General features: G+C 36.2%; 1 protein-coding gene across 1 annotated transcript in view; it reads left to right on the forward strand.

The window, feature by feature from the left end:
- The first annotated feature begins 14260 nt into the window (after positions 1-14260).
- LOC134283988 (remodeling and spacing factor 1) overlaps positions 14261-16813 on the forward strand; it is a 51308-nt gene continuing 48755 nt past the window's right edge. Inside the window, exon 1 of the mRNA XM_062851760.1 lies at positions 14261-15483. Within this exon, the coding sequence (XP_062707744.1) occupies positions 14718-15483 (766 nt within the window). The 5' untranslated portion in view covers positions 14261-14717. The remainder of the gene's footprint in view (positions 15484-16813) is intronic.

Raw genomic sequence — 16813 nt, forward strand, 5'->3', positions numbered from 1 at the left:
AATAGAACAAAAATCGATTTCATATCATCAGACTTGTATGGAAAGTCGAAAAAATTTCCGCTCTACTGTATTTTTTTTTCCTTCGCGTTTTCGAACTCAGGGCATGATTCTACACCATAAATGATCATCAGCTTTCAACGCTGGACCATAAATTACACCGTGTCCAATAAGTTCTCATACAAAATACAAATTTAGAAAATGTAATTTTATTTCACATCTGTGATTTTTATTTTGAAAATAAATGCATGTATTGAAGGACCACATAATACTGAATAAATAAAGCATACGGTTTAGAATAACCTTATTTTCTATTTGTTTTTAGAAGCCTAGCAATACACTTCCATTTTCTGAAATTCGTTTGCTCCGGCATGCAAAGAAAATTTTAGACAAGTTTTTGATTTTACGGTAGCTAAATAAAGTCCATAAGGTTAAATTTTGAGATTTTATTCCAAGTATTGTACCAAATGGATATACTAAGGCTAAAACAATACAATTTTAGTGATGATGTGGTAAGAAATTTGTAAGTAAGCTCAACTTGGGCAAATTTCTTTGAAAATGATCGTTATATTTAAATATAAACATCATAGAACATAAATTCTGCCCAAAATTTACCACAGTAGGAATATAGCATGTCTTAGAAGTGAGAATAGTATGAATCAACAAGATTAGATGAAGCCAGCCTTCTTTAACACAGAAAAACTCATTGAAACAGGTAAATGGACATTTTCAGCTCATAGTTGCTACTAGCAATGTTGATGACAGGAGCCTAATTTGTTTTAACTTAATACTATTACTCATTGAAATGAGACGAAATTTCCATGAAATGGCGTGCGTGCGAGCTGAAATGGACTTACGACACATAAGCGATCAGCATAGAAGGATAAAGGAAAATTAGTTCCAAAACCTATGCTGTATTTGATCAGTATTAGATGGCCTTTCAATAAATATATTTGCTTTGAAAATCCTAATTACAGATGGGAAATTAATTCAGTTTAATTTTGTATGAGAATTTATTGGACACGGTGTATATTTTGGTTAAATTTCCTCATGGAATCAAATGTAAAAAAAAAATAAACTTCATTTTAGATTCCCGATTAGATTTTTTAGCAGAGTAATGAATAATATTTGAGAAAACATGGAAGCTCTCTCAGGAGATGTCTCTATAAAAAGAAATCGATTTAAAACACATTAGGTAGAAAGTTTGTTTTTTGGAAAAGTTTCTGTTTAACCCTCTAATACCCAACCCCGCCTTTAGACGGGGTATAGTTTGAGCATTTTTGTAATTTTTATTTCGTGGACAATCAAATTTTTTATATTTTTGGCTGATATTTGGGACTGTTTTGTATATCTCAGAATGGTTTTTGGTGCTCAATACGCTTTATTTATATTTTTAAAAAATCATCGAAAAATTTATGTTTTAGTCACCTTTCAGAAGTCTTTGTTTATTTTGTATTAAACCGCTACAATTAACATATTTTAAATTTTTCCCAAATCATTCCATCATACCGTGTATGCACCAAACTTTGCGCAGTTAAGAAAAATCAAATTTCTAATCGTTATAAAAAATACAAATAAACAAATAATAGCATGAACAACATGCTTATACGATAGACTAATGATCCTTCTTTGAGTCTGCAATATTTAAAAAATCATAATATGAACCAAAAAATACTTAAAATAGAAAAACAATGTCATTGCCTTGTTCCTAACTTTGCGCACAAAATCTTCGATTGTTCCTAACTTTGCGCATGGTGTGCCTAATTTTGCGCATGCTATGGATTGCTTGAAAAAGTCATCAAAAATACTATTATATAATGTTTGCCCATTGAACTAAAGTTATTCAGGTAGTGTGCTCTTAACTGATCTTTGTTGAAATACTTTGTCCTACGAGAGAGGGGCGACGGAGGCCTCCGGCAGTTCTTGAATTCGTCTGCGGTTCGTACTAGGCACCTACCCTGTGAACAATCCAAAATTCATGAGGGGTTTTCCAGTGGGTAGAGATCAAAGGTAAAAGCCTCCTAATAAATGGAGTGATCGTTACGGATAGGAACAATAAGCGATCATTTAAATATGACGTCCATCTCTGGTGGGAGGGGGGTGGGGTTGGAGTTTTCTGAAAAAGTGTGATATGCCATGTATTAGCTATAGGTACTATGAAGCGTGACGGGGTAACCCGGGGGAGGAGGGGGTTCTAAAATTAAAAAAAATGTTGGACGTCATATTTGAATCGCCCCTAACATTGACCGCCGGATAAGTCAAATGAAGGACTGTTCACAAATCACGTAACATTGTAGACAGACCAAGAGTGCCTGCCGTAGTGCTACGGTTCACACAATTTTCTACTAATTTCTATACAAAATTTGCTACATGGTGGAGGTAGGCCTGAAATTGTCAATACAATTGTTACATAATATATAAATGGTTCATAAGTCATGTATTCACGTTCATCATGCATTTACTGAAAGTGCGCAAAAATTAGGAACACAGTGCAAATATTGGTTCCAAACATTGCGCACCACTATTTACTAGTTAAATTGAAAAAAATATTACGAACTGTGATTGATATTACTAGAATATCACCTTTTTTGTAAATTAACTGCAAAATTAATCATCGTTGTACAGTTTTATCGGAGAAAATGTTGATTTTTAGTAGAGTTACTTCTTGGCAGCCGTGTTAAGGCGAGGCAAATTTTGACGTTTTTGTGTATTTTTTGTTTATTATTCAACATAAACAAAGATTTTATGGTAATATAATTTTCGCCAAATAATGTTTATGCTTACACAATGCTAGTGCAATGATTAAACTGGTGAAAATGTTGACATTTAGTTATTTTTTTAATTATTTTACAAGAATGCGCAAAGTTTGGACCTGCGCAAAGTTAGGTGCGCACACGGTAGTAGAATAGCTTAAGCGAATTGAATACACTCTAAAAATATTTTCCTTAAAATTACACGGAAAATAAAATTTGTCATGAAAAAAACTAAAAATAAAAATATTTCAACAACAATCATGAAATCTCAAAATGTTTCCGTCTCAAAAAATCCGTATCCCAAACAGGCTTCCAGAAAAAATATAAAAGTGTATGGATGTTCAAAAATAAAAATTAGAAAATTCAAAAACCAAAATTCACAAAATCGAGAATTAAAAAGGTTCATCTTCCGAAACATGTTTAAATCGATTTTAGATGACGAAAAATGATGTTTAGATCAAAATCAAAAATTTGGGTATTAGAGGGTTAATCCCAGAAATAGTTTAAATTTCCACTGGAACTCTTGAAAAAGATTCACCATTAAGGCGTGGAATAAACCTCAAATGGAATCACTCAAGTGATTTCCGTTCAGTACATTATTTTCCCTTTTTAAAGGAATTCTAAATCTTTATTTTTTCAAAGGCATATTCCAAAATATGTTCGGGTTCTGAAGACATTGAATTAGGAGTTCGTAGTGGTATTCTTAAAGTTTTTCAAGTGCATCTGCAAGGGTTCATACCGATATTGTTTGACGAATTTCTTTAAAGACTTTCAGGTATGATTTGAAAATGTCGAGTACGATAAAATAATGATACCTCCGCTATGCGCCCAGCCAACTTTTACGCTAAGGGAACTCGCTTAACAGTTTAAGTTGATATAGTTGAGCCAACAAACTCTGGACTAGTGAACCTTTTTTTTTTTTTAAATATGCGTATTTATGAAAACTTTGTTTTTTTTTTCATCTTTTGTAGAAAAATAACTCCTAGGCTAGTTTATTTTGGGATCTAAAGTCCCGAATCGAAAAACCTGAAGGTTGAACATACACCGTTTTTACCGGGTATTTTCTTCTAAACTTCTTTGAAGATTCAAGTGTTTTTCATAAAGAGCCTGCTGCTGTGCATTTAATCAGTAACGCTTTGGCTGATGTCCCCAGTGATGTTATAACCATCGAAAGCTTCCGTTTTTCTGAAAATGAAGTTCTAAAGGCGCTGAATAAAATGAAATCATCATCTGCAGCAGGTCCTGACGGTATACCCTCGATCATACTACGGAAGTGCGCTGCATCATTGTGTGTCCCACTCACCATCATATGCAATAGGTCAATCGCTGAATCTACATTTCCCACCAAATGGAAAGAGTCCTACATGTTTCCTGTGTACAAAAAAGGAGATAAGCGGGATGTGAAAAACTACAGAGGAATTACATCACTGTGCGCTGGGTCGAAGCTTCTCGAAATTCTAGTTAGCGATGTTCTATTCTCCGCTTCCAAATGTTATATTTCATCTGACCAACATGGATTTTTTCCGGGCCGTTCCATTGATACAAATTTGGTACAATTCACACCACACTGCTTGAGACACATTGAAGAGGGCTATCAAATTGATGCAGTCTACACTGATCTTAAATCAGCTTTCGATCGGGTTGATCACCTTATCCTAATATCTAAATTAGAACGATTAGGAGCTCCTCCGTTCTTCACCCGTTGGCTCGAATCTTACCTGAAAAATCGGCACCTGTCTGTCAAAATACGTGACGTACAATCGAATCACTTCACAAACAACTCTGGTGTACCCCAGGGCAGTAACTTGGGTCCGCTATTGTTCTCAATATTCTTTAATGATGTTTGCTGCCTACTACCACGTGGTTACCGCATAGTTTATGTTGACGATCTGAAGATATATCTTGTTATAAAGAAACGCGAAGATTGTGTTGAACTGCAGCGGATGGATGACCTCTTCCAGGACTGGTGCCTTAGGAATCATATGACTTTAAGTGCACAGAAATGTACATTCATTTCGTTCAATCGGAAAAAAACGCCAATAATATGGAATTACCAAATTTGCGGTACTCAGCTGTCACGTGTAACTGTCGTCAAGGACCTCGGAGTTCTTCTAGACGCCAATCTAACATTCCGGAATCATTATTCCGACATAATTGCGAGAGCCAACAGAAACTTGGGTTTTATTATGCGAACAACAAAAGAATTTTCAGATCCGTTCAGCATACGATCGCTATATTATTCGCTGGTCCGTTCAACGCTTGAGACGGCGTGCGTTGTGTGGAGTCCTTACATGAATATCTAGATTTTGAGATTGGAAGCTATTCAGGCCAGATTCACAAGATATGCTTTGAGATTACTACCATGGAATAATATTGCAAACATGCCGGCATACGAGATTCGATGCCGTCTACTTGGCATGGAAACGCTGCGCTTCCGACGGAACGGAACTCATTCAGAGCATCATTTGTCGGTAAACTGATATTAGGAATAACTGATGCACCGAACATCCTGGAAAAGCTGGACTTTTATGCACCATCAGTTAGCTTGCGTGTGAGAGATCCGCTGAGACCTGAATTTCGGAGAACTGAATATGGACTCAACGAACCCGTTACTGCTATGTGTCGCGAATTCAACAACGTATATCATTTGTTCGACTTCTCGATCTCGATATCAACATTTAAAAGCCGACTTAAACAACTTGCTTGACATGCGGAATCTGTGTGAGCGGATAGATTTACAATCAGGTGAGTAACTCTCCAATATACCTAGCCCTGAAGAAAGTTGCTTCCTGAGTTTTTGTTTTTTCTCGGTATTCAATCAACACCTTTACTACGAGCGACAACAACCTTCATGATGCGGAATTAGCTGATTAGTATTTTAGTTGTTAAGTTTTTTTTAGTATTTTTGGACATTTGACTATTGTTATATAATATGTGTTTTTTTATACTCGATTGTATGTGATCTTTTATGTTATATTGTATTGTTTTCTGAAAAAAATATGGGGTTTTTATGCCATTTTGATTGGACTTCGTTCTTTCAAAAGGGCTTTTCCCCATCTTAATCCTCATTAAGAGTAAAGTCAGATGAGGTATAAATAAATAAACAAATAAACAAAGATTTTAGATTATTGGTTTTCTCAAGAAGTTACGCTATTCACAGAGCTGAATGGTAAACATCTAGTTTATGTTTCTTATCAGAAACATTTTTTTTATCTGTATTAACGAGATTTTTAGCCCTAGGCTAGTTCATCTCGGTTTATCAGAAACATATCTTAGAATTATGATAAACAATCGGCATTAGAGCATATTATAGAGCTTTGAATTCCGGCACTGCAGGCTTGGGGAATTAAAACGAAAATTTTAGATTTTTCCCAATATATTGACTCGTTTTAGAGTTTCCTTCAAGGGCAATTCTGGTTAACCGTTTTTCGATTGGGATGCCATGAAACTGTTGGTGTCTGAACTTCTGAACATTGGATATTTGGATATTAAGTAAAACGTAGCGTTTTTTTTCTTATTTAACTAAATGAAACAATTGTTTTCTTTGCACTACACCTCTAGTAGAGGTACCGTTTGGTTTGAAGATGGTGGATCATTTGTAGGTCGAGCATTTTATAACACCATCGCAATGATGCAACGTATTTATTAAGTCTTTGGAGCAATTATTGTAATTGTTTAAAATTCCAATATCTGTGATTAAAAATTGTAAAAATTGGGTCTGGGACAATTTGCAGGAGAAGGTATTAAGGGCACTTTGCGCGCTATCACAGTCAACTTTGCACCAATTGACTGGATTGTTCGTATGCAGTGAGATGTGTACAATTTCTAGTCACGTAAAATTAAGTAAACTGGACCCCTTGCCCAAATGGTCTAACATCCAACTGTGGCAAATGAAGTCTAGGGGATAAGAGTCATAAGGGAAACACAATTCATGCCAGCGAATGGTAGGAAAAAAAAATGCAAACACGCAGCATCAATTTGCACAAAATTTATATAACTGCAAAATTCCGCGAAATTTTAAAGAAAATTTCGTTTCGTTTCGAAAAATACCGGGTGAATTCGGATTTCGTATGGATCTTACGAAACATTTTTGAATTTCGTTTCGTTTCGTACCGCATCGCATCAAAAATATCACATACCGTTTCGTTTCGTATCGTTTTGAAAAAATCCCATACCGCATACCCTTACTTAATACCGTCAAGGCGTCAGTCACCGTGGGGGCTCCATTCACTGTGTGCCTTCGAATATTTTTTCATTATTTCCATATTACGATTGAATGATATGACAATTTCCCTTCAATTTCACCAATACAACACTAATGCATTGTTACCAGGTCAAAACGCTCATTAGAAACAATTAAAATTATCATTTTGACACTAAAGTGTGTTTACATGAAGCGGGTTTCTGCTCGTTCACTGCATTCATAGTTAAAAAAACGAAAACTGCGCTAAGTTGATTTAACGTTGAACTTTCCGTCATTGAAATCATCGTCATCATCAAACATTTGAAAGCAGTTTTTTCGTTCAAAACAAAAGTTTTTGCTGTAAAAATATATTCACTGTACTCCACATGAGGAATATAATGCAGTGAATATATTTTCATGATCCTTGTTTTGATTTGCAGCGAGAAAACTGTTTTATATTTTCCGAAAAATGATGACGGATGCTTGAGCCTTAAGCGATATAGAGACGAACCAGCCAAGGGCTGAAAGTCTCTTTCATAAAGACAAATCAATTAATTTAAGCGATAAACTAAATGTAGTAACGTTTATATTCCACCAAGAAGCAATTAAATTCACATATCAGGTACGTATTTTGCATTACCGAAGCAAGTTTAACGATAAAGTATGATTACTCGTACTTTTAAATTGAAACAAAAAGGCACGGTAAATGGTCAAATGGATACCCTAAAAATCAATGGTCTCCATTCACCGTGCCCCATATATCACCAAATTTTGTGAAAAAAATTCTACTTCTGTGGATATTACTTTAATTTTAACCTATAATGAACGCAATTTAAAGTTGGTCCCGCTATGTTTATAAGATTGGTGTCAAATGACAGCCCTTATTTGCCCCGAATCCTCTTAGATCCACGGTGAATGGTGCCTTGACGGTATATTGGTGCGAAATGTTAGTGTCAAAAAGGCGAAACTGCTTGCCGAAGCCAAACATTTATCCTTCCGACGCAATGTACAACCACTACTGGAGGGAGAAAATGCAATTCTTTCCGATAGTGGTTGTTGGTGTCCTGGGAAAGATGAGAAACGATCTATACAGCAATGGGAGAAGATGTTGTCTTCAAGATCAGTTACGCCCTTTTGAAATGTTGATGATGAATTATGCATGTGAATACTATCGCCATGACTGAGAGTAATATAAACATCTACACTGAGCCAACTCTCCCGATCATAGTTATATGTCAGTCCTATATTACTGCACTATTGGAATTACATATGAATCTAATCATAGGATGAAAATGGGAAGTGAGAGTTACATGTGACGCATGTGGTATGACTCTCAGATCGCCGTTATACTGTTATATGTCTTGCATTTTGCTTCTATCATGTGGGCTTGGTGCGCCAATGTATATGCATCTCCAATAATATCCTTCACATTTTGAAAAAAAAAAAGTTTCCTTGAGCTAGAGCGGGAATCGAACTCACAACACCTAAGTGACCGACGCCACTAGCCGCACAACCACGAAGCTCACTTATTGGAATTGCGAAATTCTGCAAAACGTATTCCACTTTAGCTGCCAATGTTGCTTTTCCATCCGGCCAAAGTTATATGCAAAGCTAATGTGTCGATCGAGTTATGTGCATATAACTCCCATATGCGCAAGTGTCATTGAATTTTATTAGAACGCTTTTCAATCTGAACTGTTAGTGTTGCGGTACGTATAACGATTCATTTAACGTGAACGTGTCAGACTACGGGTACAATGTATGTGTAGTGTCTGATAAAATAGGCTCTTGGAATTATTTCAGTGTATAGACATGGAATCACAATATAATATACTTTTAATTGAATTTGTTACACCGATGAAACGTTTGTTTTCTACAGGCCCTAATAACAACACGTAATGACCAATTTTGATAGAAAATGCACTCCACCGATATTAATATGGAAGCCCACTACCAAATTTCAATATTTTTCATGATATTTTTTGTTATTGATGCCTTTAACTCATGATTCTGTTATGAAATGTAGTGTTATTCTATAGAAAACACGATTTTTAGAGGTTAGGCCCTTTGAAAGGGCGTAACTTAAAATTTCGCCCAACGATGATTTTAGGAATTTGTCCAGAGGTGAAGGATAGATAAATAAAGAGAATGGCGTTTCAGGTTTTTATGGTATATTTTATTTTATATTAACGGTAAATGAAGCACCGTGGTGGTACTTTCTTACTAAACTATCATTACTACATAGAAGAGTTGTATACCTACTGAATAATAAATTATTCCGACTGCAATTGCATTTGTTATTTAACAAACAATCTCTGAGTATCCTTTTTTGACCTCATTATTACCCCCACCGACGGTATGAAAAGAAACACCAGTAGAAGGCCGGCAGGGTACCCGGGTACCCACGAAATGGAAATGATCATATCTCAGTGGTTTTTCCACCGATTTTAAAAGTTTCTGCCTCATTCAACTCAGAAACTCATTATCTATCGAGATCGTATTTGGTTGGACCGGTCCGATCACCATGGGTACCGGAAAATCCGGATTTACGGATCCATGTTTTTATACAATACAATATACGGGATTTTCGGTAGGTTAGTAGCAATTTCGGTACCAAGCATCGTAATATTGCTTTGGCATATTGTATCTGACTGGCCTGGAATCATAAAACGTGTTGACTTTGAAACTGTGATTTCGGAACACGCTTCTCGTGGGGCCATGGTTGACCATAAACACTTTAAGATATCCTAGCCTTAACAATGTGGGTTTCAATATGGTATAAGGACATGCTCCCAAAAATATGGATTTTCCGAAAACCACGGTGATTAGATCGGTCTAATCAAATATTTTCCCGATAGATGATGAGTTTCTGAGTTGAATGAGCTAAAAATTTCCAAAATCTATGAAAAATTGACGGAGATATGATCATTTCAATTTCGTGGGTACCCGGGTACCCTGCCGGCCTTCCACGTAATAAAAAAATGCAGGAGCCCTTCCCCCTGCCCCTCCTCACTTTAAAATTCGGACAACTCCATTAATAGATGTATATTCACAAGTTCTAAGATCTAACAGAGTTCCAACATCCTAGTCTCAACAACCATTAAAATATCGAGATTTGAAATTGAAAAAGGTACCCGGGTACCCTGCTGGCCACATAAGTGTTAAAAGTGAAATTTTGCACCTATAAATAATGGCTAAAATATAAACGATTCATAAGAAAGTGATCATTCTTCATAAATAATTCCAAAAGTCCCCGTGAAGAAACAGGGGTGTAAGCAGTAATAAATTACAAAAGTTCCATAAACAAATAAAAAAAATGCATAAATAAATCAAAAGTTTCCATAAATAATTGAACTCATCTCTGGAGAATCAGTGAAGGATCTTCTCGATGTATCTCTGATGAATCTCTAGGAGGCATCCCTGAAGTCTCCTGAAAGAATTCTTTGATGAGTTTTCCCTGAAAGTACTCCTGTCGAGATCTTCCTGGGAGATCTTCTGAAAAAAAAATTTCAATGATGAAACTCCTGGAGACATCCCTGAAGAATTTTCTGGAGGAATCTCAGGTGGATCTCCTGGAAGCATCACATTTCTGATGGAACTTCTGGAGAGCTGTAAATGATGAATAATCAATAATATCTAATTAAAAAAAACAGTTCTAAGAGTTGAGAAATCAATTATTGTAGTCAAACTGTTATGAAAGTGATCGTGAGATTTTTTTTATCTTAACTTTATGTAAACCTAATTTTGTTCGTGCACTGATCAATAGCGTGAAAAATGAAAATCGCCGGCGTGACAAACAAACCTCGGCACGTCGACGATACCTCAGTCGGCGTCGGTGTGGGACAAAAAGTGTCGGCGGTGGCGGCGTGGCATTGCATTTGTGACGTAGGTATGTGATGTTCTTGATAACTCGGACCATGTCATGTTCTTTTGCGTTAAATACGCCAAAGAAAAAGAATAATACCAGTTAGACGAATACTGCAATATATACCAAATCTTCGAAAAGAAAGATGTAACTCTTCTACAAAATGTAGTACGCTGAAAGATATCAAAAGCCATATCTAGATTGAGTTTAAATAAGGGCGAAAGTAACATGAGAGAGTTCTCTTCATCGACTCTCTCTTCTGCAAATTAAAATGAAAAGATGCAAATTCAATCGAACTTTTTTACACTTAGACGCTAGATTGCATCGCAATCTTTCGTTTAAGCGTAAAAAAGTTTAATGAAACTTGCATCTTGTCACTTTAATTTTAAGAAGAAAGAGTCGATGAAGAGAACTCGTTCATGTTACTTTCGCCCTTATTTAAACGCAATCTAGATATATATGAACCGAACAGGAACGATTGTCAACAAATCCCTACTCATACACGCAGAAAAATGGCGCTTGTTTAAAACAATAAAACGCATGGTTGATTTTCAAACTGAGAATTTACTTATTCCAAAGTTATATTTAATTGTTTTCATTTAGAGTTTATCGATAAAAACAACCGATTACCATCATTTCATATAATGTCAAAAATTTCATTTGTTTCAACAAAATAAAAACCATAAACATGGTCCGAAAGCACTCACACACATATATAATGCTTACCCCAACATCGCCAAAACGAAGAAGGTGCTGCAAATCCATCACGCCAACTTCCAAGTGCAGCTTTGGTCGTGATGGATAACGCGCTGGTACTCACGACAGCATCCACAAAAAGTTGATCGGCTTCGCCTTTTTTGTCTTTTTTTAGTCGTTCTCCTCTCCATCCGCTCACCGACGGTCTAAAAATAGATTTCCGAGCTGCCGCAGGAGCTGCCGTCACCAACACAATCACATTCCGGCTTTGTTAGTCACAAAAGTGCAGCCGTTTAAAACAATCTGTTATTTTATGTTGAAACTACCAAATCTGTGTTTGTTCTAACAAACTGTGAAAAATTTCGTCAAATGAAAACATTTGTATTATCAAACAATGCAACAGTTCAGTTTAAACTAGAAATCAATTTGTCGCTATAGTAAACTGAAAAATCGGTTGATTTGAACTAGAATTCAATTATGTTTACAATTTATTTTTCTGCGTGTATAAGCTATTTTACGAGACGTTCTACCGGTGGGCCGCTCAATGTTATTGTTTACATTTGATGTTTTTGTTTTCGCAAAAAGTAGCATAACATGTGGTGAGCGCCAATCAGATTTTTGCTGGCAGAGATGTTTCGGTTTCTAATGCGGCATGTATCAATCCCCCGAGCTGTATGATGTCACTAGCAGATGAAAAAAAAAACATTCCCACGGTCTACGGATATTAATTATAGTGGGCGGATTGACGCATTTTTGCAGATAAATGAACCCCGTTTATTGGATGGGCCCGTATCACATGTTATGCTAACGATAATGTAAATAAATGGGCCCACCGGTTGGACTTCAAAGCTGGTAAACATTCAAAAAACAGCTGATTTGAAACGTCTCATAAAATGCCTTATTCTTTCGTCCCCTCTCTGCGCTACCCAGAGAGTTGAACGCGAGAGAGCGCACGAGACTACGGACAGAGACCGTAGTTTGCTTGTCTCTAAATTCTAAGCCCCGTTACGAACCGTACGTAAACTTTTCGTTTTCGAGCCCTTCTTAGCAGCGACCGCTGCGGGTCGTTTCTTTGTTCGCAGCTCTACTTAACGTTGAAAAGCTTAGGGGCGATTTCTTCACCCTGGCTTAAGCGTTAAGCCAGGTTTAACTGTATGGGTAAGCCTGGCTTACCGGTTAAGCCGAGGTGAAGAAATCGGCCCTTTAATGGAGCCCATGCGTAGGCTTGGTCTTAGTAATTGAAACAGAACCAACAAAAGGGAAGAAAAACTGCTGAGTTGTTCACTTATCACTTCGGCTGCCAAACATTGGTGCAACGAGATTTTAGCACATTCACTATTTAGTGGAACTAATATTTTACTGTTGTCCTCGTCGCCACTTTTCTGTTCGTTCTATTATTGTTTTACTTAATTCATATTTAAATCAGCAGGGCATAAAATACTGGGTTCATGTGATCATTTAATGGAGTATTAAATAATACGTGTTGTTTCGTCTACTGTTCAACGTAAAAAGGAGAGTGAGCAATAGCTCACATTATTTATTCTACATTTACATATAATACATTTGTATTGTTCTCATTCAATGCATTACCACAAAGTGGTTGAAGGGTGGTATACACCACACAAAGTTGAAAAAAAGTTGTTTTATCTGAATTTGGCGGAAAACTACTAATTTTTGGTGTAGTAAATTTAACCTTGATTTGGATAAAATCCAGATCGAACTTTGAAGTGTATTCCAGTTCCATAATCAAATATTTCAGGTATACCCATTATCAAAGTGCACGCTTAAACTGCTCCGCACATCGCATGAGTAACAGTTACTCACTGTGGAGCATCGCTGCAAATCCGGGAGAATGTGTGAAAATTATGTGTACGTCATACTCACGCCGTGAGCTGATGGCCACTTACTCATTTTTGAGCTCCTGGTTTGTGTTGACAAACGCTCCAAAAAGCGAGCGTTGGTCAATAAACGCTATTAAAAAAATAAAAAGAAAAGTTTTTCGTTGTGGGGATCACCGAAAGTAAGTATTCCATTTAAAATTAATAAAATAAAGTGATAACATATAGTTTTTTAATTAAATTTAGGTGAAGAAATGCATTGTTATGTTATCTTCTGTGATGCAGATTAGAAAATATGCCGATTCGGAACCACCACGAGTATGAGTGAGCGTTTTGGTCAAGTTTTGACTCACTCGATAACATTCGGTTACGAACAGGAGGAATGGCCAAAGCACCGGTTCACGGAATTTACTTCCATTCCTGCGTCATTAGCAGAGATTCGTTGGATGTTAACACAAGGGTTTACCAAACGTAATCAGAATGTTCATCAGGCCCATCGAAATATTTTTTTCTTCAAAATTATGTATTTTTTTATAATTATATTATTGTAAATCTTAAACTACCACAAACAATTGAGTTTTATTTATCAAAAAAACAACATTGAAATAAAATAAATTTGGTCAAATGTGCAACTTTCACACATTTCCGAAGCAAGCGAAGCATACGCATTTATGTGTAACGGTTACTCATTCTTCCGGAATGGTGACGAAACGCTTCAATGTGTGAAGCTTACTCATGCTGCTTTGGCTCTCCTCAAGCACTTGCTCAAAAATGAGTAAGGCCCCTCTTGCTCACTTTAGGAGTGCCATGGGATGAATATAAATTTGAGTAGATCTTGCTCATTATTGAGTGGACCGACTTCTGCGTGTGTCAAAATAGTGTGCTAGCTAATTGATTTTAATGCCACATTTTGTCTTTCTTTTTCTAGCAACCGAGATGAAGTTGTGCTCCTGATAGAAAAACTTAAGAATAATGAACTTATTCTAACCCCCTCTGAAGACATTGTTGATGAAGATACCAGCAGCAATAGCAATGCATCGCATTTGGAACAGTATACGACAGTTTTGAAGCAAAACGCCAAAGAAACTTCTTTAATAATTGAGAGGAGAGCTTATAAAAAACCAGACGAGTTAGTGGATAATAGAAAGTCTGAGGTAAAAGAAGAATCTGTCAAATCAAAAATTACAGAATCAGAACTCAATGAATCTGCAGTCCAAGAATCGATTGAAAAGGAAGAGAATGAAGTAAAAAATAAGCTGAACACGGCCGTATGTAAAAATGAAGAATCGAATGAAAAATCAAATGATACAAAAGACGAACGAACTACACAGACTACTGAAAATGATAATTCAAAGGTTCTGAATTACACTGTAGAAGAACCAATTATGCTTGTGAAAGGTGAAGGCTCTGGTGCGGAATGTGAAGCACAACCGATATTCAGTGACGTTATAGAAGAACCGATATTATATGTATATGGTCCTGGAAATGGCATTGGAAACCAGATGGGGAATATAAAAAAATGTGAAGAGTCAACCACAGAAGAAACTACTCCAAAAGATCTCCGTCAAACAGAGAAAAGTGATCTTCCACTGAAGAAAAAACTAAACAGGAGTTATAATTATGATGCTCATCAAGGCACTTCACCAAATGAAAGTAAGGAATCAATAAGGATCGTCAATAAGGTTGAAAATGAATCAACTATTAAAAAAGAGCACCATGCAGAATATCATAAATCATCTGAACATAAAGAAACAGATTTAGATATGACTAGCAATGCGTCAAATGATGTTCAAGAAAATCAACTCTTAAGCGAAAATGAAAAGAAGACGATCCTATCTGAAATCAATAATACAAAAACGGAAGAAAAAAATATTCCTTATGATAGCGCCGAAGAAACCTCAAATAGTTCCTACGAGGAGTTGTTACCAAAAGAAGAAAATTCAAAAACGTGCGATGCATCTTCGCTTAAGACTGAGCATGACAATGACAAGCAAAAACCCACATCACGGACACGGCACAAAAATACTCAAAATACAGAAACTAGTACAAACAGTGAAAAACTTAAAAACGACAAATTATCACCAACCATTGAAAGCCAGCCATCAGTACCACAAAAAACAAGAAAAGGAAGAAGATCAAAGTCCGGTATAGGTGAGTCCCATTTGTGATTATTATTAAAATTTTTAAAGCACTGTGTACCCAAGTAACTACGAAGCTGGATAAGAATGGATTATGTTTGCTTTATATTGCTATACAAAACCGGGATTGTAATGCTACATTACTATAAACACCTCATCAAGGTAAAATTTAAGTCGAAAAGGGCCCCACAGCGGCAGCGGCACGTTGTCAGTCAACAGTCAACGCAAAGCAACATAAACGCATGTGCTATATATCTGCTACTATGCATGCATAAGAAGGGCAACGCAGAAAATTAAAATAAAATCTAATTATAACCCAGTCGATGCGTATTAACAACACTACTGATAGGGTAGTGGACGTATTTTGGCACGGGCATGTATTTTGGTACACCTTGGGAATTTTATTACATTTATTATATAATCTCCACAAAATCCTGGCAAATTATTATTGGAAGTGCCAATTATTATTTGTCAAGACATTGTATGATAAATATAATAAAATTCCCAAGGTGGGCCAAAATACATGCCCCGGGCCAATACACATGTGATGAATGTTTTTCTATGTAAAAACTGGAACGCGAAAATTTTGGTCATACATTTTTTTCATAACTTCGTACACCAAAATAGTTGTTTTTTGGACCAGTAATGGTACATTGTATGTAGCTTATACCATAAAATGTTCATCAAAATTGGATTAGTACTTGCGGAGGTATTGTTGAACCCTGAGATCTGCAATTAAAAAAGTTTTGTACAAAGCGCTCCATAGTAAATTTTCGGCAATTTAGGGACAGTAAAGCACAATGTTGATTATAGAATTACCTATACTGCTCCGATTCTTATGAAAATTTTAAAGTATAATACTGTTTTTAAAATATGTTCTTAGTTATATTTTGAGCCATTTTGTATGAATACTTTCAAAGTTTTAGCAGTTAAAATATGAAAAAAAACTGACAGGGTGCCACTTAAGAAATATAACTTTGTAACGACTAGATAAAATTGAATGAAATTTTCACATAACATTTTGACATTCATACTTTAAAAACTGAAAAATTTTCATTGAAATCGGTTAACTTTTTCTGATTATATAAATAAAACAGTAAAAATGTGTTCTTATTTTTGAATCTGTTCGGGCCGATCGCCACGAATGATTAATTTTCTCCGTGCACCTTCAGCCGCAGCCTGCTGAGGTGCGCTATTCCAGCAGCACAGAGCTGCGCGAAAGACAACATGTGATGCAAGCAACCGCAACCGCCCGAAAGGATCACGCGAAGGAAGAGTGGGCGCAAAAGGAGGAAAATTCCTATCCTCAGGCAAAGTTTATTGTTCGCCGTACGTTCGACGTG

This window comes from Aedes albopictus, chromosome 2 (assembly GCF_035046485.1).
Source record: "Aedes albopictus strain Foshan chromosome 2, AalbF5, whole genome shotgun sequence".
In the NCBI taxonomy this organism is placed as follows: Eukaryota; Metazoa; Arthropoda; class Insecta; order Diptera; family Culicidae; genus Aedes; species Aedes albopictus.